The 26,910-nt window shown below is 37.0% G+C and overlaps 1 protein-coding gene across 1 annotated transcript; it reads right to left on the bottom strand.

Moving 5' to 3' along the window:
- Positions 1 to 26,089, bottom strand: YIPF4 (Yip1 domain family member 4). Its single transcript, XM_039250327.1, has 6 exons — positions 25,781 to 26,089; positions 11,876 to 12,029; positions 10,482 to 10,653; positions 7,798 to 7,875; positions 2,487 to 2,600; positions 1 to 1,095 (listed from the first exon to the last, which is right to left on the bottom strand). Exons 1-6 carry the CDS (start codon positions 25,857 to 25,859, stop codon positions 958 to 960), a joined length of 735 nt encoding a protein of 244 aa, XP_039106258.1. The 5' UTR covers positions 25,860 to 26,089; the 3' UTR covers positions 1 to 957.
- Between the last annotated feature and the right edge of the window lie 821 nt (positions 26,090 to 26,910).

Genomic DNA, 26,910 nt, shown 5'->3' with positions numbered 1-26,910 from the left:
TTATGAAACAAAACGCACAGCGGGGAAGCATTTTATTTTTTTCTACTTCATATAACATTATTCAGGACCACAAGATTTTAAAGGTCTCTTTCCAACAACTTTCACGACTTAGGAGTACCACTTAAAAATATTTCTGATGCTATAAATATTACAATTTCTCTACATATTGACAATTTTAATAATGCCATATCCATAATACCTCCTGCTCCTTTGGTCAGAAAGATAAACAGAAACTGAAATCATATATTTAGGCATTCAAAAATGGTTTTTCAAAGCATACCCAAGCAAACCAAATCTACATCAGCAACCATTAAAATTAGTTTTAGTTGTTATTAGTACTTCTTAACAAGGACATACTGAAGCATGTATGAGATTTTAAAAATTATATACAATTTAAAAACCAATTTTGAATTTATAAATAAAAGATTAATGGCCAAATTAAAGAAAGGTTAAGCATAAGATTGAAAATATCTCAATTTTTAGGCTATTCAGAAATATACTGTATGAATAATAAGAATTACTTCATAAATATATATGTATAAATATAAATATATATCTACAGGATCTGCAATGCAGGAGAATACCCTCTAAAGAAAAAAATTGCACTTCTAGATTATTAGGATGCTGCCATATTTACCCTTTGAATGAAATATAATTACCATTCCAGGTGTTTTTGGCACAAGTTTTTAGGTGAATATTGACACAACCTTAAAAACACAATGCTTTTAAATTTTATTCACTGGAATTTGAAGAATCAAACAATTCAGAATTCTGACCAAAAAAATCCAGATACTGCAAATACTTAATTAAATACAAAAAAAATATTGTTTTAAAAAGACCAACCTGCCTTTACATGTGGAACATGTAAAATTTTGTCAGCAACAGGTTTTCTTCAATCCCCTCAGCAAGAATTACACAAATGTAACATTGTCTTTTTCTACTCATATGTGACTTAGATCACACCCCAGTATATAAAGACAAAAAATAAATGTATAGTAAAAAGATTGGATAAATCAGGAGAGGCTTTTTGGTCTTGAATTCTTCACCCACTAACAATGAAGCAGCACTGTAGGCAGCCCAAAACACACCAAACAGCTTTAAAAAACAAAAACAAAAAAGACAAAAGGCAGCATATTAGCAAGTCAATTAACATTCTGGGTATTAGAGAGTACAATAACATTCACAGTATTTTCTTAAAACAACCCTGACAACCAATTGTGGCAAACAGTAAAACTTATTGAGGATATTTAAGATTATTATTAAAAATGCTTGTCCTTGCTCTGTTCCTTGACATATGCAAATGAAGTCTTTTGTTTTCACACTTGTCTAATCCTAGGGATGACTTGGGGGCACCTAATAAAAAGAGAATCCTGGGATTCACTCTAGCTTGCTGAATCAAAATCTCCTAAGAAAAGGGTCTTGTAGTCTTTTTAACAGTGTCCCTGGTGATTTAAAGTAAGGCAACTTTTGGTCAACTGATGAAAGAAATTTGACTGCTGAAAGAAAATGAACTATTACACAAAGTAAACTTTTTCCTGATTTTTCTTCTAAGAAGTAGGAAAACAGACTAAGTGAAAATTTTACACAGCGTTTATGAAATAGAACCACATTTTCCCAGGAATAGGTAAAAGTACACCACGCCTGGGTGACTCAGTTAGTTAAGCACCCGACTGCGGCTCAGGTTACGATCTCACAGTTTGTGAGTTCAAGCCCTGTGTGGGGCTCTTCTGTGCTGACAGCACAGAGCCTGGAGCCCATTTTGAGTTCTGTGTCTTTCCTTCTCTCTCTGCCCCTCCCCCGCCCCTGCTCACACTGTCTCTCTCTCTTAAAAATAAATAAACATTAAAAAAATTTTTTTTAATTCTGTATTTTTTCATAAAGAAAACAAATTACATTCACTGTGTAATATACATATATGTGCTAAAGCAGTCATTAATTTCCCAAACTTGTTAAAAATTTAGGTTATTTTACTACTTATTATTAATACTTATCAGTAAATGTTTAATATGTATATATGTTAATATAAATTTAATACAGCATAAAGAAGCACTGATCTCTGCAATACAGAAAAGCCAATTTATTACAACCATGTCTTTCATATTTGATTAGGAAGCTATTATTCAAATAGAATAGTTATTAAATAAATTTCTGGTAAAATCGTAACTACAAATCTCCCACAAAATCTAAGTTATATGAAGTGGTATTATAAACATACAGAAGAAAAATTCAACATTAAAAAAATTATCTGAGTGTAATATCCTGTAGCCTGGTTTGCTCTTTGTTCTTTACTCCCCCCAGACATACATTATAATTTCTGGTAATTAAAATGAGAAAATAAAAGAAACAATTAGCAAAATCAATGACTAAGATCACTGTTTCAAACACTCACAAATGTTTGATAGTTACAGACTACAATGTTGTGAGGCAGAGAACTAGCATACTTTTGTTTTGGAAAATAGTTAATTTTTATAATACACACTACTTACTTTTATAAGTGTAGATACCACTTCAAATGATCCAACCACCAAAAGTATAGGGGCTATAACAATGAGAGGAAGTAGTGAATATCCTATAACTCCAAGAACTTGGCCATATGCAACCTGTGAATTTTCAAAAATTTAAATAAATATCATAGAAATCAAGGTAAATTATTTTAAATACTATTGAACATCACATCTTCATTGTTGTACTTTCATAAATATGAGAATTAAGAAGAAATCATCAAGTATCAGGGTGCCTGGGTGGTTCAGTTGGTTGAGCGCCTGACTCTTAATTTCCACTCAGGTCATAATCCCAGGGTCAGGGGATCAAGCCCTGCTTTGGGGTCAGTGCTGAATGTGGAGGCTGCTCAGGATTTTCTCTCTCTCTCTCACTCTCCTCTTGCCCCCAATCCCTTTCTCCCCAGCTCATATTCTCTCTCTAAAAAATAAATCTTAAAAAAAAAAGTCATGAAGTATCATATTCTTTATATTTCAAATTATCATACAATCTGCTATGTTCCTACACAGTCTTATCAATCCACTGCTGTTTCAATTATCATCAATTTTCTGATGATACGCAAATCTACATTTCCAGCCCTCTCTCTTTTGAGACTTATATATCCAATTACCTTCACTACATCTACATTATACTTTGTCACTACTTTCCTTAAAGTTGTAGAAGGATGATCTTTAAAAAATATTTTTTAAGTTTATTCATTCATTTTGAGGAAAGAGAGCTCAAGCAGGGAGGGACACAATGAGAGGGAGAGAGAGAATCCCAAGCAGGCTCTGCTGTCTGCACAGCAGCCCCATGTGGGGCTGGAACCCACAAACCATGAGATCATGACCTGAGCCAAAATCCAGAGTTGGAGGCTTAACCCACCCAGGCGTCCCAGAAGGAATACTTAAAAGGACCAAAACCATCTTAATTCAAGCAAAAAATTCAAGGTCTAGGAAAGCTACATATGATAAGTGCAGACTAAAAGGGAAGAAGGAGAGACTTAAGGAAAAAATATTTTTAGTAGCTACTGTGTGTCAAGCTCTTGTGATAGATCAAGACAGATCAAATGCAGCAACAACCCTTTAAATAGGTATTACTGCCTCCATTATGAAGACACTGATTTTTAGAGAGACAAAGCATTTTGTTCAGGAAAGCAAAGCTGGTAGGAGAAAAGAGTTCAAATTAAGACACAAGTCTCTTAACTCCTATATCAACAGTTCTAAAATATCAAAACATTTAGTGATATATTTTTCATATAAATATTACATGGCATTGTGTTAAGACATAACAAATAATATGTAAACAAATAACAGAATTATTTTATATTTCCATATGCAGAGTGAAAGTTTCACAGACAAATGTTATTCTTAATTTATTTAAGGGTTTTAGTTTAAGATGATGGATTGAGCACATATATCTATTATCATTCCCTCTTGAAACTATAAGGGAAAAGGAAAAAACTCTTTTTAAAAAGAGATGTAAAAAGTGGAAACTAAAGCACAAAATAATCATGGATTTTGAAAACACTGCACACACCTGGAAGAAACAAAGTAGCAGAAAAATACAGAGAGGCCATATTGGTTGCTCACTATGTAAAAGACAACTGGTCCCTACCTGACACATTAAAAATGTATTAATCTCAAGGCAGACCTCAGCACTCACCACAAGTGACAACTGAAGGCTCATTGAGCTCTGGATGAAACCCCTAAGCATTCTCAGAATACAGATAATGCAGATCTAGTTCATTCTCATTACTCACATATCTTACACTATTCTCAATAATGTAAGCCCCAATGTATATATGAAATCATGAATAAAATGGAAAAAATTAACACTATCAAAAGAACCAGGAACGAAGTCTGATTCTAAACTCTCTAAGTTTAGATCAGACACATGAAATAAAGAGAATAAGTGTAATGAAAGAAAAGCCATTTATAAGAATCAAAGTGTTATTCTGTATAAGATAACCAAATTGTTGGGGCACCTGGGTGGCTCAGTCGGGTAAGCATCCGATTTTGGCTCAGGTCATGATCTATCGTTTGTGGGTTTGAGCCCCATGTCGGGCTCTGTGCTGACAGCTAGCTCAGAGCCTGGAGGCTGCTTCAGATTCTGTATCTCCCTCTCTGACTCTCCCCTGCTCACTCTCTCTCTCTCAGAAATAAATAAAACATTTAAAAAAATTAAAAAAAAAAAAAAGAAGATAACCGAACTGTTTTAGGGGCGCCTGGGTGGCTCAGTCGGTTAAGTGTCCAGCTTCGGCTCAGGTCATGATCTCATGGTTCGTGGGTTTGAGCCCTGCGTTTGGCTCTGTGCTGAAAGCTAGCTCAGAGCCTGGAATCTGCTTCGGATTCTGTGTCTCCCTCTCTCTCTGACCTCCCCTGCTCACACTGCCTCTCTCTCTCTCTCTCTTTCTCTCAGAAATAAATAAAAACATTTTTTTTTAAATTAAAAGATAACTATTGTTTTGGAGAAAATATGAACGCTATTTCCTCATCTTTATAGTAATTTTCAGTCATGACACTTTATAAATGATAGTATTTTCATATCATTCTTTGTGTCCTGCCTGCTGTATAGATAACTATATATTCTATATCACAAAATAAAATGTTTTATTTAATAATAGAATTTTCTTAAAAGATAAGAGGCTTAAACAGAAGAAAAGAAGATGGGACAATAGCAGCATAATTTTGGAAGCTGGAAAGCAGATAAACAAGAGCTAAGTAACACACTTGGCAGTCCCTTCTACCAAATGTCACAAAAGAGCTCAAGGTCTCAGAATTTAGCAATCTACTTTGATTGAGTCAGTACCTACAAGATAATTCTGCCTGGCATCCCCTCTGCTTTACTCTCTCCACAGAATAAACTACTAGGAAAAAAAAAAAAAAAGAATGAACTTTTAGAATTCCTAGGTTTACAGTAATTCACAAAGTCTTGTTTAATGGGGCAGCAATTCTGAACATGTGGCTCATGGGCTCCTGAGGGTCCCAGAAACTCTTCCAGAAGACTGTAAAGTCAAAACAATTTTCTTTCTTTCTCTTTCTTTCTTTCTTTGTTTTTTTAATATCTGTTTATTTATTTTGAGAGAGAGCACATGAGCAGGAGAGGGGTAGAGAGAGGACACAGAGAATCCTAGGCAGGCTCCACACTGTCACTGCAGAGCCTGATGCAGGGCTTGAGCCCATGAACTATGAGATCATGACCTGAGCTGAAACCGAGTCAGATGCCTAACTGACTGAGCCACCCAGGTGCCCCAAAACTATTTTCTATAAAAGTAATAAAACATTATTTACCTTTTTCATTGGGTTCATATTGGTAATAACAGGGGAAAACAATGGTGGGTAAAACATGCTACTTTACCATGAATCAAGGTGGTACAAAATATATTTGTACTTACTATGTACTTTACTACTAAATAATGACAGAGAAAGAAGAAAGAAAAGCTAGTTTCACTTAAGAATGTCCTTAATAAAGCAGTTAAAATTATTTTATTAAACCTCAACTTTTTGAGTATGTCTTTTTAATATTCTGTACAACAAAATGAGAATCATATAGAAATCATTTCTGTGGTATCCTACGATAGTTCCCAAGGAATAATACTTGTACAAATGTTTGAGCAAAGAGTTGAATTAGACGCTTTTATCATGGAACATCAATTTTACTTGAAAGAACAACTGAAAGATAAACTATGGTTGTTCAGAGGTGGGTATCTGCAAGCATGTTTTTATTTTTAAAAAAAATTTTTTTTTTTAATGTTTTATTTATTTCTAGGAGAGAGAGAGAGACAGCGTGAGCAGGGGAGGGTCAGAGAGAGAGGGAGTCACAGACTGAAACAGGCTCCAGGCTCTGAGCTGGCAGTCAGCACAGAGCCCGACGCGGGGCTCGAACCCACGAACGGCGAGATCATGACCTAAGCGAAAGTCGGACGCTTAACCGACTAAGCCACCCAGGCGCCCCTGCAAGCATGTTTTTAAAACTGAATGATGGGAACCCCCTTCTTAAGGAAATAGACAGTACTTATTGTAAATGATAAAATTCTATCTTCAAAAAAATTTTTTTAATGTTTATTTTTGAAAGAGAAAGATAGACAGAGTATGAATGGGAGAGGGGCAGAGGAAGGAAGACACAAAATCACAAACAGGCTCCAGGCTCTGAGCTGTCAGCACAGACCCTGATGCGAGGCTCAAACTCACAAACCATGAGATCATGACCTGAGCTGAAGTCGGACACTTAACTGACGGAGCCACCCAGGTGCCCCGATAAAATTCTATCTTTTAAGCAAAAATTAGAATTTTGGAAAACTTGTGCCTACCACTATAAGCTTGACAGTTTTCCAACACACATTTCTGATGAGATGAGTGGTGATATTAATGAATGTGATTTTCTGTTATTGTATAATAAGATGTGTCAACATTTGGAAGATCTACAAAACTCAGTGAACCAGTATTTTCCAAGTGATCACACACAGGTAAAAAGATCCACCCAAAGTGAATTTTAATGAGACAGAGTACGAAAAGTTCATTAAATAGTTTGAGATTCCTTATTGCAACAAACCTTTAAGAAATTATTACTTGTTGAATGTAAGTGTAGGATCAGAGAAGAATATCCACAATCATCTGAAAAAGCTACTTAAATACTCTTCCTTTTCCAGGGTGCCTGTGTGGCTCAGTCAATTAAGCATCTGTGTCTGGATTTGGACTTAGGTCATGATCTCAGTTCGTGATGTGGGGCCCCGCATCAGGCTCTGAACTGACAGTGTGGATACTGCTTAGGATTCCATGTCTCCCTCTTTCTCTGCCTCTCCGCCATGAGCCATCTCTCCCTCACTCTCTCAAAAATATATAAATATTAAAAATAAATAAATAAAATAAAATACTCTTCCTTTTCCAATTATATTATCTGTTTAAGGCTTATTTTTTTCATATACTTTAGCCAAAAGAATGTATCAGAACAGACTGAATACAGAAAGCAGATATAAGAATCCAGCCTCCACTAAGCCAGATATTAAAGCTACTTGCACAACTGTAAAATAATGCCACTCTTACCACTTTTTTGTTTTGAAAAAATTGTTCTTCTTTAAAACATATTGTTTATGTTAAAATGTATTTGGTTTTACTTTTAAATGGATAAAAATACAACTAAAATTATTGAGTATGTATAATACTAACATGCTGATCACCTTAAAGGAAGTGGTATAACGTAAGAGCAATTCCAGGACAAGAAACAATTACAATGAATATAGCTACTGATGACATCTACAATACCAAAAATAAAGTTTATTATAAGAAACAAAAGCTATTTTCAAAATTAACCACTTACTTCTCCACCAAGAACTCTGGCCAGTAAGAAAATTGTTAGAGAACCAAATATCCAAATAGTTATAATCCATGAGACCACCTTAAGGGAAAAAAGAAAATTCATGCAATTAATATCTTTGCACCAAATAAACTGATAATTTTCCAGGAAGTCAATTCTCTGTTAATATAAGATAGCTTGGTATATCCAATTTCAGGATATAGAAAGTTTGAACTCCCAGTTATCTTTCCCAAACCTAGTAAGAATGCAGGGGGTTAATATAATTTTACCTCCAAACTGAAAATTAGCAATAATCAATCGCCCTAATGAAATCTCAGTATTTTGAGATCTATTATAAAATATTAATGCAAAAAAAGAACAAAGTGTTTACTTCCAAACCTCTGGTTTGCAGCATCTTGCAAGGAAAATTCATCACTAAAAGAAGTTATAGGTCTTTTCAGGATATCTTTAATATTTACATTAATTACATATGTATCTAAGTGATAGAATGTTGCAGACTTTTCAGACAATTTTAACTCCTGAGACTTAGCATAATAATGATACATGACACTATTTCTAAGTTTGGTCTGCTTGCAGGGTCTAGAGAAAATGAAGCCCCAAAAGCAAAATAAGCACACTTATTGCCCAGATCCTGGTTTCTAAATATCATTCCCTGATAAAAGGAATAAGGATTCCTTTGATAAATAATTGATTCCAGGGTTGGGGCAGGGAAGATAAAAGATGAGCCCCAAACACTTTGTAGAATTTTAGAAGGAAAGGAAATGTTCAAAAAAAGATGAGAACGGTAAAAAGGACACAAAAGCTAACCTAAAGGAGCTGCTATTGGCTAAAGCGGGAATAACCTCAGCAATAAAATAGCACTGACAATAGCACTGGATTATAATCCAGAAAATAAAATAAATATTCATGGCTCCATACTGACATACATACATACATAATTAATTAATTAATTAAGCAGGGGCGCCTGGGTGGTCCATGTTTCATGGGATCAAGCTCCATGTTAGGCTCTGTGCTGAAAGCATGGAGTCTGCTTGGGATTTTCTCTCTTGCTCTGTTTCTCTGCCCCTCTCCTTTGCATGCTCCATCTTTCTAAATAAATAAATAAACTTTAAAAAAAGATACATTAATATCACATACTCCCTGATAATATACTGAGGTGGGCACAAAGTAATATTCTTGCCAAATATTTATGATGCCATCTAGTCATGAGAAAACATCAAGCAAAACCAAATTGAGCAACATTATATGGAGGTAGTAATCTGTTCTTAGCCTTAAAACCCTTTGCTCAAAATATTTAACATTAGAGAGATGCTCTAGATGAATGATTAGTGGTAGGTAGTAGACCAGAGTCCCCATTCAACTTCTTCAATTCACCTCACACTTCCAACAGAATACATGATATAAACTACGGATCTAAGGCAAATATTAATAAGACTAGTGTTATATTATGTTAAGGATCTTGCTATCAGGAGATAATTCTGGATTATCTAGATGAGCACTAAATGTAATCACAACTATCCTTAAAAGGAGGCAGAGAGAGTTTTGACTACAGTAGAGAAGAAATTAATGTGACCATGGTAACAGAGATTGTAGTAATGCTGTCAGAAACCAAGGAGCGCTGACAGCCTCTGGAGTAGGAAGAGGCAATCAACAGAATGTGCCCTGCAGTAGGGAGAACCAGCCTTGAAGACATATTCATCTTAGCTCCTCCAAGCTTACTTTGGGTTTCTGAATGGTAAAAGCATAAATTTTCACTTTTAAACCATAAAACTCGTGGAAATTTGTTATAGAAGCAATGACAAGTGAATTCATTTCCAAATCTTTTTGTGATAAACAGTTAGTTTTTACTCCTCTAACACCATATACTAGGAATTAAGGACTGATATGTGTATGTTGTATTTTGGTAATAAAGATAAAGCCCCCGAGAGTAGAACAAAGTTATTATATAAAAACAAATACTGATGGAATCCTTGTCGTTATTTATTAAAATATTTTTTTAACATTTTATTTATTTCTGAGAGAGAGAGAGAGAGACAGCATGAGCAGGGGAGGGTCAGAGAGAGAGGGAGACAGAATCTGAAGACAGGCTCCAGGCTCCGAGCTAGCTATCAGCACAGAGCCCGACGCGGGGCTCGAACCCATGAACTGTGAAATCATGACCTTAGCTGAAGCTGGACGCCCAACCGACTCAGCCACCCAGGCGCCCCTAAAATAATTTAAGTAAACTCTAAGCCCAACATGGGGCTCGAACTTATGACCCCAAGATCAACAGTCACATGTTCCACCAACAAAGCCAGCAAGGTATCCTTAAAATATTTATTTAAAAAATGAATGAAAGGTAAGAACATGTTATGAGTTTGTGTTTCAAACCCTTCATCCCTTGGGGGAAAATCATAAAGGACAAGGGCAGCTCTTTTGGTCACTTCCAGTCACTATTCACTTCTGCTCAACTGAGAGTAGACCCAGTTGCCAGACAAATACTACTTTCTATGTGAATGGTGATGGAAAAGTCAGGAAAGCATTAATCTAAGGTAATTAAGAAGAGTTCTAGAGATGAACTAGTTAGAAATAATGGGCAAAATTAAAGCATTTCTCAAACATAATGTAGCACTTTAGTTAATATTTGGCTATTTTTACTTTTAAATCTCTTAAGATATTTCATTTTGTATAAAGTCAGATATACTTACCCTAAACTGTCCATATAATGATATCATGGAAAAAAAAAGCACAACAGCCAGAGGGCCCCAAAAGTCAGGATTGTCTCTCACCACTTGTCTATTAAAACCAAGTGATGGCATTGGCATTAGAACACACCGGATTTTGTAGTAAATATCCTTTAGATCAATATCCAATTCCTCCCTATAATATAAAATAAAAATTCTTAAAAACGCATATACTTCTGAATACTCTAATAGTTGCAACAAAAATTAAGGAAAATTTAAATATGACAGTGTTGTCTCCATAGGTCAACAAAGCATTGCATCTGATAGTGTATTTCACAGATTCCACAGAGTACATTTTCAACATTTCAACATCTCTAAAATCGGGATGCTTGTCACAATTGCTGGTGTCTTCACTTAGCCTGGGATGAAGTCAAGTGCTTCCAAGATCCTCCTTTCCATTTGTCAGTCTCCTGGAGGCACCACTACTTTTGGACAACTTTAAATAAAATCTGCTTGACCATATTGATAATTCAGACTGCAATCCCATATGAGAACTGGTATGGGGGTTCCATTCTCAGGGAAAATTTTTCTTCCAACATCCACCAGTTGCCAAATTGAGATAAGCAAACATCCTTGCTGCCTCTTTATGTATGGTGGGTTTTTTCTCATCTATCCCTACACTAAGGAAACAATCCTTTGATATCCTAGCTTTATACTGTCTTACACAATTTTTCCTTCCTATTGATAAACATAAAATAACTACATCTTAAAATCCACTGTGTCTTAAATTTGGTGAAACGTGGTATATTAAGAAACAGGATGTTTCAGCACTTAATCCACCAGTAATTACAGAGATTAACCTGATAATGCCTCAGTTTTACAGAGCTACAGGTTCTTTCTCAAGTTTATTTACTTTATTTTGCAAATGATAATCACTTAAAAAATGTCAAGTACCATGAAGAAAGTGAGAAACTCTCTATAGTCCTCCTAGTGATAGCTCTAGAATTTCTAACTGGGAAAGATTTTGGAGGGAAAATCTTTTTGGAAGTTTTAATTTCCCTTAAAGTGAATTTTGACAGCAAGCACCCTGATCTTTCATTTACACTGCATATTTACTTACCATGTAAGCCCTAACGTTTGGAGTATACGTGTGTGTGTGTGTGTGTGTGTGTGTGTGTGTGTGTGTGTGTGAGAGAGAGATACATAATTATACATTCAATTTTTGGCATTCAATAAGTTAAAAATATTCTCCCATTATTTCAATATTTCTAATTACTAGTGAAATTGAAAAACAGCTAGAACTTTACATCAAAAAGGCTAAGATTTTCTATATTTGTCTTTAAATAACATGAAAGAATATAATCATCCCACAGACTAGTTCTAAAAATCAAAAAATACATATTACTATTTCTACATACAAGAGTGGCTTGTTATCTTCAGGATCATCATCTTCCACTTCCAAAAGCCAGCCATATCCTCTTTGTCTCAGAAATGTAGTAGCCGTAGATTCTTTAATAAAATCTCCACCAAGGTTTAATTTGACATCTGGGGATGCTATTGAACCGCTGAGATCTTAGGAAAGAGAGGATAAAATTATAAATCAAGGTAAAAATGTGTGAATCTTAACCAACATGAACATAATATTCAAGTAAAATACTTATCATTTTTAAAAAACTGTCTCAAATTTATTTTATTTTTGAAAGGGGGGGAAGGGCAGGGCACAGAGACTGGGAGAGAGAATCCCAAGCAGCCTCCACATTGTCAGTGCAGAGACCAATGCAAGGCACAAACTCCCAAACTCTGAGATTGTGAGCTGACCTGAAACCAAGAGCAGGATGCTTAACCAACTGAGCCACTCAGTTGCCCCTAAAATAATTATCATTTGAAGATCTCTAACTATGAACATCTGCTTTTATACACAATCTTCATATTTTATAGCTGATAAAAATCTAAAAACCATCTTTTATTTTACAACAAGAAAATGAAAGATGAGAGAAGTGAAGACATATAAAAGATTTGAGATAATTAGCTAGACCAGTAAAAGAATCTAGACTTGTAACAACTTTATATGGAAGATATAAACAAAATATATTACATGATATCATTTTGGATTCCGTTCATTATTACATACACCATGTGCTTCAGAACAAAGTGACTGTATAAATTATTTCTAAAGGCATTACACATGTATATATACAAACCCTTGGACATAATTTGCTAAAGAAAACTGTTGATTTTTCTCTACATTTTTAAGTTTTTATTCTATATCCTTTCATTTAAATCACCAAATTGCTATGTTAAGTGCTTGGTTCTGGATAAATTTGACTGGTAAGAGTTCCTTGCTATGTAAGCTATTTTTTTTCTTTATATATTCACATTATTCATCTTTAGTTTGGACAAAAATAAAGGTGTTTGGGGTTATTGTTTTGTTTTGAGGTCAGCTTTAAAAAGGAGTGAAGAGGGGCGCCTGGGTGGCTTAAATCAATAAAAAAAAGGAGTGAAGAGATTCAGTTATCCACATCACAAAATCATTCATAGTCTCAACTATGCCTTAGAGATTACAGATAATCACAATAGTACAAACGCCCCATTTTCTGGTTAGGAAAAAAATGAGAATAGTAAAGGACTTGAGGTCATACAGGAATTAAGAGAAAAAAAAAAAACATCTATAGGACCAGACAATATGCACTATTAAACAACCATCAATGCTGTTAACTAGAAGCCACATGAATGGAGTGGTACTTTTGAAAATAACCTTGGAGTACCTGGGTGGCTCAGTTGGTTGAGCGTCCAAACTCAGCTTAGGTCTTGATCTCATGATTCATGAGTTCGAGCCCTGAGTTGGGCTCTGTGCTGACAGCTCTGAGCCTGGAGCCTGCTTCAGATTCTGTGTCTCCCTCTCTCACTGCCCCTCCCCCACTTGGGCTCTGTCTCTTTCAGAAATGAATAAACATTAAAAAAAGAATTTAAAAAAAGAATCTAGGCAAGAAAAAGCACAAACTTAACAGACTCTCCTCTAAAGATCATATACGGCATAAAGAAGAGCTTAATTTGACATTATTCTAAATTCTAGGTTAGTTTTGGAGAATTGCTATTAAAATTTTGGCTTAAACTTCAATCAATCAGTGTCTCAATTATGAGTCATCTTTTCTGGTTGTGACAACTCTTGCAATTAATTGTAATAAAGTTTGCATTCTAAGGCTAAGTTCTAGTTTAGCTACTAATTAATACAGCATACCATTAATGTCTTTTGTCCCCAGTTTCCTGTTCAAAATTCTTGTGCCTGGATGGCTCAGTTAGTTGAGTGTCCCACTCTTGATTTCCACTGAGGTCATGATCACATGGTCCTGGGACTGAGCCCCGCATCAGGGCCTGGCTGAGCGTGCAACCCCTTTAAGATTCTCTCTCTCCCACTGCCCCTCTCTCCTGCTTGTGCACCCTCTCTTTCTCAAAAAAAAAAAAAAATCTTTCCAACTTTAACAGTTTATGATTCTAAAGTTTTCATAAGGGAGTTTACTCAGCTAGAAATAAAATGTAATCCTTTTGTTTTAACTGTCCTTCTCTACTTAGTTTACAAATAGTCCTTGTAAATGCTATCGCAGAATCTTGTGATTAAAATATTCTCTGAAATTACTTTCTGCTTGATTTTATCTAAGTCAAAAAAAAAAAACAAATAAAAGACATGAAATTTAACTGAAATTTCATTACCAACTGGTACAAAGAATGCTTTTCTTGATTTAACAAGAGGAAGATTTTAGATCAGGAATTCATTAGTAGGCAGTGTCATTAAAGGTTTTACAATTATGAGGCATGAAAGGACCTTAACAACTGTTTCCTGGCCTCCAGAAATTAAAAAAAAAGGTTATATAAATTATGTTGTAAAGAAATACTTTGATAAAGAGTTATATGGTTAGCAGTTTGTCATAGCATGGATGCCTGAACCTCAAAAAGGCAACTTTAGCATAAGATTTTGTAGTATTTTTCATTCCATTTACTATAATGTAAGAAAATATCACAAACATATGCAGTTTGACATGTTCCTTAGTGCCCCCAAGACATAATTAGGTGTAGGTACAAAAAAGCAACAGAAGGGGCGCCTGGGTGGCTCAGCTGGTTAAAGGGCCAACTTTGGCTCAGGTCATGATCTTGTGGTTCGTGAGTTTGAGCCCCACATCCGGCTCTGTGCTGACAGCTCAGAGCCTGGAGCCTGCTTCAGATTCTGTGTCTCCCTCTCTCTGCCCGTCCCCTACTCACGCTCTTTCAAAAATAAATTTTAAAATGTTAAAAATTTTTAAAAAAGCAACAGAAGAGTCCAAAAAATTGATAGTCAGCCTAATATGTTAGCAAGTTAACAAGAATGTCAGAAAGCAAGAAGATTCCAAACTACTCCAGGAGCAGTGGTATCCTAAGTTAAACCAGAGTGAGAACCAGCTAGTTTGGTTGTCAACTCTAGGATAAGTATTATAAAGCACTAGCTTTAAATTATTTCTTACTATATCTTTTATAATATTCTTGTCATTTGCTAAATAAAAACATGTAAATAATATAAGTGGATTTAAAAGAAAATAATCTTTGAATAAAATCTACTGCAAAAGAAAATCCGTGCCCTCTCTGCCCTTCCCCTGCTTGTGATCTCTCTCTGTCTCTCTCGAAATAAATAGAAAAAAAATAACAAACTCAAATGTATTACTAGGTGAGGGATCTTTTCTCTGAATCTTCTTCAGCCTGAGAACTTCACTTGGATAGATGATCAAGCACGCAGTCGGTGCTACAGGAGAGTAACCCAGGATGAGGTTTACAGCCCAGCTGCTAGAGGAGTTCTAGATTTCTGAGAAAGAAGAGTATCCTGCAATGAATTAACAGTTTGTTGATACTTTTTAACTTCTTTATGTGTGAAGAAGCTTTTTCTTATTTAACAAGCAACAAGAACAAGGATAAAATTCACTACCATTCATTTGAAAATTAAATCCATGTGTGCTTAAATCTAAAACAGAATTTTGTATTTGGGCAGCAAAACAAAACAATCACATGTTTGGGGTGGCTGGGTGGCTCAGTCGGTTAAGTATCCGACTTCGGCTTAGGTCATGGTCTTGTGGTTTGTGAGTTTGAGCCCTGTATCGGACTCTGTGCTAACAGCTCAGAGCCAGAGCCTGCTTCAGCTTCTCTCTCTCTCTCTCTCTCTCTCTCTGACCCTCCCCCACTCACACTGTCTCTCTCTCTCTCTCTCTCTCAAAAATAAACATTAAAAAATAAAAATAATTTAAAAAGAAGCACATGTTTCACATTAAAAGAATAAATTCCATTCTTCCATTGTAGTTATGAAAACATTTTGGGTGCTTTGTTGGCTCAGTTGGTTAAGCATTGGACTCTTGGTTTCAGTTCAGGTCATGATCTCACAGTTCATGGGTTCCAGCCCCACACTGGGCTCCAAGCTGATGGTGCAGAGCCTGCTTGGGATTCTCTCCCTCTCCCTCTCTCTCTGCCTGTCTCCTGCTCGTGCTTTCTCTCCCTCTCTTTCTCATAGTAAATATAAATTTTAAAAACTTTAAAAATTTACTTAAACATTTTAATGCTTGCATAGATCAAAGAAAGAGATCAAGAAACCAATGCAAATATATAACGATTGCTAGATTTACATTAGAGTTTGATGTTATTCCTTAAGAAAAAATTTTAAAGCCTCTTATAAAACTGTCTTAGGTTATATTCTTATTCATATGATTTTGATTTAAGGTTTTAATAGCCTTACTATTCAATACTGTCAGTAAATATTTTATATTGTACATATTAACCAAAATCAATTAAATCAGGGCTACTATCTGCCTCAGTTGGAAGAGCATGCGACTCTTGATCTCAGGGCCATGAGTCTGAACCCCACATTGAGTGTAGAGATTACTCCAAAAAATAAACTTAAAAAAAAAAAATCAAAGAGTCTCCTGAGCTTACTTTTGGAAAAATTCTCATTTGGGTATAAACATTATTTAACAGAAATTTCTTCTGTTTGCCTTATGAGTCTTTTAACTGAAACTTTTATTTTAAAATAATTATAGATTCACAGGAAGTTGCAAAAATAGTACAGAAAGGTTACATGTGCTCTTCATCAAGCTTCATCCTATGGTAGCATGTCATATAACTATCAAAACCAGGAACTATCAAAACCAGGTATAGTCTGCAGGCCGTATTCAGATTTTTCCAGTTTTTTATGCACTTATTTGTGTTGTGTGTATACAGTTTTGTGCAATTTTATCACTTTTATAGATATATACTATACCTTATGAATTTAAAAATTATGAAAATAGTTTAATTATTTTAAATGGTAAACTTTGCTTGACCACCCTTTTTCTCCCCAAGAAAGGCTGGCTAAAAAGTCATTTTCAGAGCACCTGGGTGGCTCATTCATTTAAGCATTTGACTTCAGCTTAGGTCATGATCTTGCCGTTCGTGGGTTCAAGCCCAGGGTTGGGCTTTGAGCTAAAAGCTCAGAGTGGAGCCTGCTTTGGATTCTGTGTCTCTCTCTCTCTGTCACTGCCCCTCCCCCACTTGTGCTCTGTCTCTCAAAAATAAACTTTTTTTTTATAAGATAAATTAAAAAAATTTTTTTAAGTCACTTCCAACTTAAAAAATTTTTTTAATGTTTATTTTATTTCTCAGAGAGAGAGACAGACAGACAGACAGAACATGAGCAGTGGAGAGGCAGAAAGAAAGGGAGACACAGAATCGGAAGCAGGTTCCGGGCTGTGAGCTGTCAGCACAGAGTGCCACATGGGGTTCTAACTCACAAACCATGAGATCATGACCTGAGCCAAAGTCGGACACTTAACCAACTGAGCCACCCAGGCAACCCTCAACTTTCAAACAGGGAAGAAAAGCTATTCTTGCATACCCATTATATGCCATGTATTACACTTCATTAGCCTATCGCATATTTGTGATAATATCTACATGGATATGATTTTTTTTTTAAAAATAAAGGTAGAAAATTTTTTAGAAAAGAAAAACTAACAATTTCTTTGTCTACAGTACTAACTTGTATCAGACATAATATCCTTTCTGGAAAGAGGGAATCTTCACAAAAAGAGTAGGCTATGGGGCGCCTGGGTGGCTTAGCCGGTTAAGCGTCCGACTGTCGCTTAGGTCATGATCTCGCGGTTCGTGGGTTCGAGCCCCGCGTTGGGCTCTGTGCTGACTGCCAGCTCAGAGCCTGGAGCCTATTTCAGAGTCTGTGTCTCCCTCTCTCTCTGACCCTCCCCTGCTGACGCTGTTTCTCTCTCTCTCTCCTAGAAATAAATAAAAAATATTAAAAAAAAAAAAAAGAGTAGGCTAAATGTTTGGCCACCTTGACAGAAAATTATCATTTACTCATGGGCTCCTGGGTGGCTCAGCTGGTTAAGTGTCTGACTCTTGGTGTTGGCTCAGGTCATGATCTCACAGTATGTGAGCTTGAGCTCCACGGTAGGGTATATGCTGACAGCAAGGAGCCTGCTTAAGATTCTCTCTCCTCACCTCTCTCTGCCCCTCCTCTGCTCACGCTGTCTCTCTCTCTCTCAAATAGATAAATAAACTAAAAAAAATTATCATTTACTTAAAAGAGCACTGATAATAATTACTAGATTATTACGTCTATAACTTATTTATTACAATAATGAGTTGTAAATACTATGATTTCTATACAAGAGTGTCTTAGCCTATTCAGGCTGATCTAACAAAAAGAACATAGTCTGGGTGCCTTATAAACAAGAGAAATGATTTCTCACAGTTCTAGAGGCTGGAAGTCTAAAATCAGGGTGCCAACAGGGTCAGGTAAGGGCCCTCTTCTGCCTTACAGATTTTTCCTTGTATCCACACACAGGAGTAGGGAATAGCAGAGAGCTCTATGGAATATTTTTTGTTAATAGCACTATTCCCATTTATGAAGGTTCCATCTGAACCCTATAACCTAAGTGCTTTCCCCAAATCCCCACCTAACACTATCACACTCGGCATTAGGATTTCAATATAATGAATTTTAGGGAGACCCAAACATTCAGACCATAACTGTGGGTAAGAAAGACTGAAGAAGGCTGAGCTCAAAAAGCAATATATTGAGCCCAGTCCTCTTGTAGCATCTTATACAATTAAGTATCAGCTTAATGTTTCCTTTTAACTATGTCAAAAGAACCCAAAATTCAATATTCCAAAACTGTATTCTTGACATCTAAGGTCTTCCTCTAGTTTCTTCTTTCAGTGAATGGTATCATTATCCATCCAGCATCATACACTGGAAGTTTGATTATCCTTGACAATTTCCTTCATTCCCATGCTCCTTACTCCATCCAATCCACCATTAAATCTTGTCAATTTCACCTCTACATATTTTTTAACCTACCCACTGTTCTCCATTTCTACTCCCAGCACAAACTACAGCAAACTGTGTCTCTTGCCCACATGACTATAATAGTCTACTAACTGCTTTCTCCCTAGTCATTCTTGTCTCCTTCCAACCCATTCTCTGAATTGTAGCCAGAAGAATCTTTCCTTTTTTATAATGTTTAATGTTTATTTATCTTTGAGAGATAAAGAGGGATAGAGCACAAGTGGGGTAGGGGCAGAGAGAGAGAGGGAGACACAGAATCGGAAGCAGGCTCCAGGCTCTGAGCTGTCAGCACAGAGCCCGACGGGGGGCTCCAACTCACAAACTGCCAGATTATGACCTGAGCTGAAGTCAGATGCTTAACTGACTGAGACACCCAGGTGCCCCAAAAGAAGATTCTTTCTAAAATGCAATTCCTTCACTCTCTTGTTTAAAATCCGTCAGTGGCCTTCCATAGCTTTTTTTTTTTTTTTTTAAAGCTCAGGTCCAACAATCTCTATGCACCCTACCTACTTCCCCAGAACAATTTTCCACACCCTCCCCACACTAAGCCTCTCAGTTCTTTGAACGAACCAGGATCCCTTTGATCTCAGACACTTTGTACCAAGCTGTTTTCTCCAACTTCGTATAATTAAATGCCATCCATTCTTCAGTTCTCATATACTTGCCTTAGGAAGTTTTCCTTGATCTCCCAGACTAGATTCCTTTCATAGTCCTTTAGACTTTTCCTTCATAGCATTTATCACTGTTTACAATAATACATTTTTGCAATTATTTGATTAATGTCTGTAAGTTCCATGATGGCAACAACTAAATGTTTTTGTTGTAGTTTTGTTTTAAACGTATCTCCCCAGTTCTTATAACAGTGCCTGGCCCATATGGTAAGCAACCAACAAATGTGTAGTTCAACAGATGTTGAGTTAACTAATGAATGGAAGGGCAAATAGTTCCATAGAGTTTAAATCAGTAAGTGACGTTAAAGGCTTTTAATAAAGCAAATATACAAAATTAGACTTGCATTTTGGAAATATAAACTTAGCTGCACAATGGAAGACTGATTTAAGAGGGGAGAAATTTGCACAAGGAGTATGGTCTACAGTATAGATGAGAAATGGTAAGGACTCAAACTAAGGCAGTGTCAGCACAGACAGAAGAATAGATTCATTATATAGTTATTCTAGAGCTAGTCTGAAATAGTTGATGACCAACTAAATATGAAAAAGTGAGAGAGACTAGAGACAAGTTTCTGGCCCTTTGGAAGAGGAACTATATCACAAACATTAAGTCACTTTCACTTTAGTACCTTCCCTGTTTTTCAATATTGATCAATTAATCTATCAATAAATATTTATGAATTACTTAGCTTATTTCTTTAATGCCATGACAGTGATATAATGAAGTGAGATGCTTCGAGGAGTTTAAAATCTAACTGATAGTACTATATATGCAAACAATGGAACATTATTTATCCAGAAAAGGGAACAGTTACTAATAAAGGCTTCAACATGTACAAAACTTGAAAACATATGTTCAGTATTGAGGAAAAGACACCAAATACAAAAAGTCACCTATTATCCCCTTACATGAAATGTCCAGAATAGGCAAACTTACAGGGACAGAAAGTAAACTAGTGGTTACCAGAGGCTGGGAGACAATGGAGAATAACTAAAAATAAGTATAGGATTGCTTTTTTGAAGTGATGAAAATTTCTAGGGTTAGACAATGGTGGTGGATGCACAGCTTTGTAAATAAACTAAAAACCACTGAATTGTATGCTTTCAAAGAGTGAAGTTTATGGTATGTAAATTATATCTCAATTTAAAAATCTAATTTAGATAACATGTAACATAAAACCCTATCAGTACTGTAAAACACACTCTTTTGTAGGTAAATGACAATGCAAATTGCCAAATGATCACAGGTGCCAAAGGAGTAAATAGGCCTAAGTTACCAGAGAGGTGGTCAGGAAGGCTATTTAGAGGTAGAACCTGCATGTGGCTATGAAGGATAACCAGATCAGCAGTGAAGGAATGAGAAGAGATATCATTCCAAGGAAAAGAAATGGCAGGGAGAAAGGCACTGAAGCTGAAGGCTTCTGTTAGGCAGAGTTTATCTCCAAAACCTACAGAAGAAGAATGGGGACAAAGTGTTAAAAGTGTGAAATACCAAGCAAATAACAAACTTGTCTTTAGAAGTAAATGTTCCTTTATGCATGTTCTGCAGAATCTGGAATCCTGTGATATGCCCTTCACAAAAGCCTTTTGATGTTTACTGAGATTGGAAAATCCTGTATACTGCACCCCCCACTTGACTTTAAAAAATTTTTTTTAATTAATTTTTTGAGAGAGAGAGAAAGACAGAGAGAGCAAGCAGGGGAGGGGCAGAAAGAGAGGGAGAGAGAGAATCCAAAGCAGGCTCCACACTGTCAGCATGGAGCCCTGATGCAGGGCTGAAACTCACAAACTGTGAGATCATGACCTGAGCAGAAACCAAGAGTCAGACACTCAACCAAATGAGGCACCTAGGCGCCCCACCCCCACTTGAGTTTTATAACTAATACTGGCATATTAAAGGCTCTGGGAATTTTTTTCAGCTTATTTATCTATTTTGAGGGAGAGAGAAAGAGCAAGCGAGCACAGAAGAGGGACAGAAAGAATCCCAAGCAGGCTCCACACTGTCAACACAGAGCCCATCACAGAGTTGATCTCACAAACTGTGATATCACCACCTAAGCCAAAATCAAGAGCTGAACACTTAACCCAGGTGCCCCAAAGGCTCTGGGAGTTCTACAATAAGGAAAATCATTTACCTTAGGTTAACACATTTTTTGTCATGTGTCAAATTTATGTTGTTCTGGAACCTTTCCCCACTGGGAAACACTGCTGAAGATGGAAGGAAGGAAGTGAAATGCCAACAGAGTAATAGGGATTGCTGGATGCTGAGGAGATGGAATATAACAGAGATAGTATGGATGTGAAAATTTTGTTTAAAATTTTAATTTAAAATTCTGTAAATTAGGAGGGGAACTGTGATGGTACAGATGAAAACCACAGAGAAGAAAGAGAAAATGCTGGAGAGAAAAAGCGAAGAGAAAGAAAAGTTCCACAAAAGGCAGAAGACGATAGGGGCATAAAAGCACTAGTAGAGGCGTATCCTTAGAAAAGGAGAGAGAAAGCTTTTAAGATGTGCAGGAAAGATCATGTTTCAATACAGATACAAAGATATTTAAAGGTAGAAAAATATGAAGAGGAGAAAATGTCTACCTGGTAGCTTAGATCATCTTTCTTACTTAGATGTCTCTGTTCACGACTTTCCAATTACTTGTTAAATTCTGTTGAACTAGTACTGGCTTCGGTTCTAGAAGTACAACACCTTTACCTTAATCAAAAAGTATCACACAGTCATTCATTCATCACTGATTGAGTTCCTGCTATGTGCTGGGCTCACTGCTAGGCAGCAGGTATGAGTAAATTAACACAGCTTCTAACTCTGAGGAGCTCATAGTCTAAATCAACATTGTTTTAGGTCTGTGAAGATTAGTAACTATAAGACACAGGGACAGCCTCCAGCAAGTATTATACATGCACAGATCTTAAGTGAATGCTCTTCCCCCCTCTCAACTAGAAGAATACGTACTTATCCTTCAAAAAATACCTGATCTGTGCCTGAACACTTCCTTGATCCCCTCCTGCAGTTAACCGCTTCCTCCTTTGAACCATATTTCTATAGCATTTATTTATTATGTTCAATGAAATTTATCTCTCTTATTAGACCACCTCTTGGTGCCAGGGACTTGCTCATATGCAGACCCTTGCACATGGAGGTATTTACTCCATCCTACATATATAAAACATTATCTATCTTCCAAAATTTGGCAAAATATCATCTCCATTAAACCATCCCTGATCTCACAGCTAGAAAAAATTTCCTCCTCTTCTAATCATTCATAACATTCTAAATCAGTGCTTCTCAAGCTTTAATGTGCATATGAATCATAGCAGGATCTTGTTAAGATGCAAATTATGTTTAAGGCAGACTCTGTATTACTAAGTGCTCAGGACATAAACCAGGCGAAGAATTACTTATTTATCTGATACAAAATAAAGTCAAAGGATTCTTAAAAACTTCTACACCACACTTTACATATACATAATGATATCATTACACTGTTGCATTTATATACATGCATTTCATTACTGCTTTTAGATATAGTTTTATACCATAGACTTGAATAATCAGCCTGGGTTTCACTATTCATTTATTGGCTTATTCGCACATAGCTCATGTGCTTTTAACTTGTACTTATGGAACTTGCTTTTATACACATTATTTTAAATAACTCATGTTATGTGTGCTTTTCATTAAAGTTCATTAAAAATATTTTTTTTAAATAAGTAATCTCTACACCCAACACAGGGCTGAAACTCACAACCCTGAGGTCAAGAGTAGCATGCTCTATGGACTAAGTCAGCCAGCCAGCCCTGCTTTTCATTTTATAGGAGACAAAATGGAAGTTTATAGAAGCTATGTAACTTGCCCAATATCACATCAGTACTATGAGGCTCAGGACTTTAACTGAAGTCTGCTGGCTCTAAATCCAGTAGTTTTTTAAGTTACACTATAAAAATGTGCTAAGTTTTATAGTCCCAAGTATCAATGTCACAGGAGGTAAAAGAAAGCAAAAAATTATCCCTTCAACAATTATTTTCTGCTGTTTATATTCTGGATTCTGTGGTAGCTGCTGGGCTTTAGAAAAGATCAGGGAAGTCTGTTTCTGAGGAACAGTTAAGCAAGGGTTCCCTTTGCTCCAAAGAAGGAGCATGCCAGTTCAGTGTTAATTCCCAACTTCATGTAAGGAGGAAAAAGGGATTCAAAGCCTGAGGATGAGGATACGCATAGGTGTGGAGACAAAACACTGGGTGAGGCACATTTTAGAACAAATGATATGTATCATTAAGAAAGACCTGGACAGAATCTGGAAGGTACACTGAAAACACTCATGGTTAGACAAAAGGCAGAAAAAGGGAGAAGAAAGAATTTACGTGACATGCTTAAGAACCAGAGAAAAGACCTGGAGTTGCAGAGTCAAATTTTCATGTGAGAGAACAATAAAAAGTGTGGGGCCAGTTAATAGTGAAAACTAAGCAGCAGCACTGCTAATATGTACCAAGCTCTTTACTCCACCAGATACAGTAACTAAGTGCTCTGCATTTGCAAAATATTTGAGCACGGTGTATTAATTCCCATGTTGTATATGAGAAAACTGAAACTAAGAGAGGCTAAATAACTCGGGCAATATCATATAGACAGTAAATGGCAAAACCAGGATGCAAACCCAGGACTCTTAACATATACTTCAGATAACACTATTCAATTTATAAAAATATTTAAGAAAGCAGCATCATAATTTCACTAGCTCTTAATTCAGATCCTTCATGCAGAGGTTACTGAACTTCTCTAAGCTTCATTATCATGATAAAACAAGAATAATGAAGCTCAGCAGAATTTTTTATAAAGACCAAACAATCGTTTGCTTAAAATACTCTATGAATTTAAACTGTAAAATGTTATACACCTGAGGGTATTATTACATCCTGGGTATACAGGGAGTATAGTATCCTTAGAGGCTAAATGGAGAAATTCAAATAAACCTTATATGTATTAGGTTTACTTATTCCAGCCTTCTTGATTTCACGTACAGAGTCAGAGGGTGTGGTTGTTATATCATTCTGTTAGATTTCTTAGGTGTATTTAAGAAAGGTTATTCTTGGGGGTGGGGGGAGAATAGGAAATATCTATACATAGATACACAAATTTGTACAATAACAGGCAATTTTTTTTAAGATCTGGGAAATTAAATTTGATATTCCTCCCAAAGCACTATCCTACCAAATGTAGATTAAACAAACTGAACTATTTTGGGTTGCTGTATTCCACCAAATATTCCTATTAGGTTTAAAATAAATGCATCAGCTATGTTCTCTATGATGAACAAAAATTTTATTTTCCATTTGAAGCTATAACCAAAACTACAATATTATTTTTTAAACAATGCCACTGGGAGATCAAAACAAGGAAAACAAAACAAAGAAAAAGAATAATCTATACTAACTGATGCACCCTGAAACCAGATTTCTGAGCAAACACTAAGTTCTCAAGACTGAAATTTCTATAGCTTTATGCATAATTTATTTTTTCATATCGGGGATTAAGTCTAGTCGCTGGCAAAAAATCGGTGTATACAGTCTAACAAAATTAAAATTTGAAACTGACTAGCAGAGAAAGAGTCAAGTTACAAAACGTCTGGTAAGGAACAGAGAAAGGAGGAAAAAACTATCCTACGATGCAGAAAAAGAAAAATCTCTCCGGCACAACTGCTTCCTCACAACAGTACAAGGAAATGTGTAGAAGCCCTTGGGAACATCTAACTGTATTACAAGAACTTTCAAACACACTTGGGCCCACCTCTCTGAATATTTAAGTCAAACGCTATACAACAGGAGGAAAGCTGGGAGGTAAGCAAGATATCAGAGTCCACACAAAACACGAACTCCTTCTAAAGAAGTTTGTATTCGCAGCGCTGAATCTAATATCAGCATAAAGTTCTCTCTCGATAAATAAGGGAGGAACACAGCTCTCCTACCTCGTTTTCATTCTCTGACACCTACTCTCGCCAACTTGACAACTCCTTGTTTGACTAACAGCAAGTCATTGCAGAAATAAAATCTTACGGTTCCGTGGGCCCACTTGAGGTGTGGGGAGAGTCAGGAGCCAAATGAGTAATCTGGGACGCTCCCCAAAACCCTACGTCCACTCGGGCCCTCTCGGAGGGCCCGGCAGGCGCAGAGGGCTCGAGTCCCCGGGCGGCTCCCTGCCCGTCCGCACCCGGCCGCAACCGCCACGGCACGACAAAGAGCCCGCCGCGTCGGACCCCGCGTCCACTCGGGGGACGGGTCCTTCTGGGGCTCAGGCTCACCTTCCGCGTCTGCCGAAGAGACAAAGGTGAAGTCCCCGTTCGAGGGGGAGTACGCCGGGGGTGGGCCCGGCGGCTGCATCTCGCGGCCCCTCCGAGCCGGCGGCGGTGCAGGAGGCTGCGGCTGGGCCCAGGCCCCAAGGCGGCCGCGGCACCGGCCCGCACGCGCGTCCTACGGCGAGGCCCGCGAGTCGGGAGGTGCAGGCTGGGAGCGAGGCCGGAGACCAGCTGCCCCCGAGACTGCCCCACCAAAGTCTTTTAGGTGGCGACCGCCCAAGCACTACGACGCCGGCGCCCTGACAGGACCATAACAGTGACAGCGCCCCTTGGATTGGCTCTTTGTAATGTGCTCTCCCATTGGCTCCCGAAGAAAGGTTCTGATTGGGTCTCCCTGTTGTTGATTCCGGAAGTTGACCCAAGGACAGGAAGTTCACTGTTAAAGTTTGGGACCTCTAGGTTTCCCCAGCTTTCTTGGCTGGTGTTGTTTACTTGACGTGTCTTCTCTTGTGGCTTTTCTTTACGTCTTTCTTCCGTGTTTGTTAACTGGAGGAGTTAAAGAATTTTAGAACTAGGAACATTTCTGGAAGTCAGCCCCGGTCTAGAATCCCCAGATTGCGTTGTCTTTAGTCATTAATTGTAATCAGATTTTGACTAAATTATAGATTATTCCCCAGAGTCACGTATGAAAGGAAGGGGGCTGGACTGGATAATAAAAAAGCAGATAAGTTGTAAATTGCCACCTAGAAACTGGAGCTGTCATCTAGCCACACTTTATGAGAGACACAACTGAGGCCAGAAAAAATAAAGAAAGAATTAGGAAGGTACTCAAATCTCCTGACTTCTAGTTAAGTGCTCTTTTCATTACAAGGCCCTGTCCTTTGATACACTTTTACCAGCTCACTTAGGTTCTCTGTTCCTTTTATTTTAGAGAGAGTGGGAGGATGAGAAGGGGTGGGAGGGAAATCCCAAGCAGACTTCATGCACAGAGCCTGATATGGGGCTTGATCTGTTGAGTTGTGAGGTCATGACCTGAGCCAAAATCAAGAGGCCCACACTCAACTGACTGAGCCACCTTGGTGCCCCACCCACCTAGATTCTTAAATGTTTAAATAAATATAATTAAATTTTATGTC

Source organism: Hyaena hyaena, unplaced genomic scaffold (genome assembly GCF_003009895.1).
Source record: "Hyaena hyaena isolate Hyena2069 unplaced genomic scaffold, ASM300989v1 scaffold_362, whole genome shotgun sequence".
Classification (NCBI taxonomy): Eukaryota; Metazoa; Chordata; class Mammalia; order Carnivora; family Hyaenidae; genus Hyaena; species Hyaena hyaena.
The sequence above is the reverse complement of the archived record's forward strand: the minus strand, read 5'-3'. Positions and strand labels throughout refer to the sequence as shown.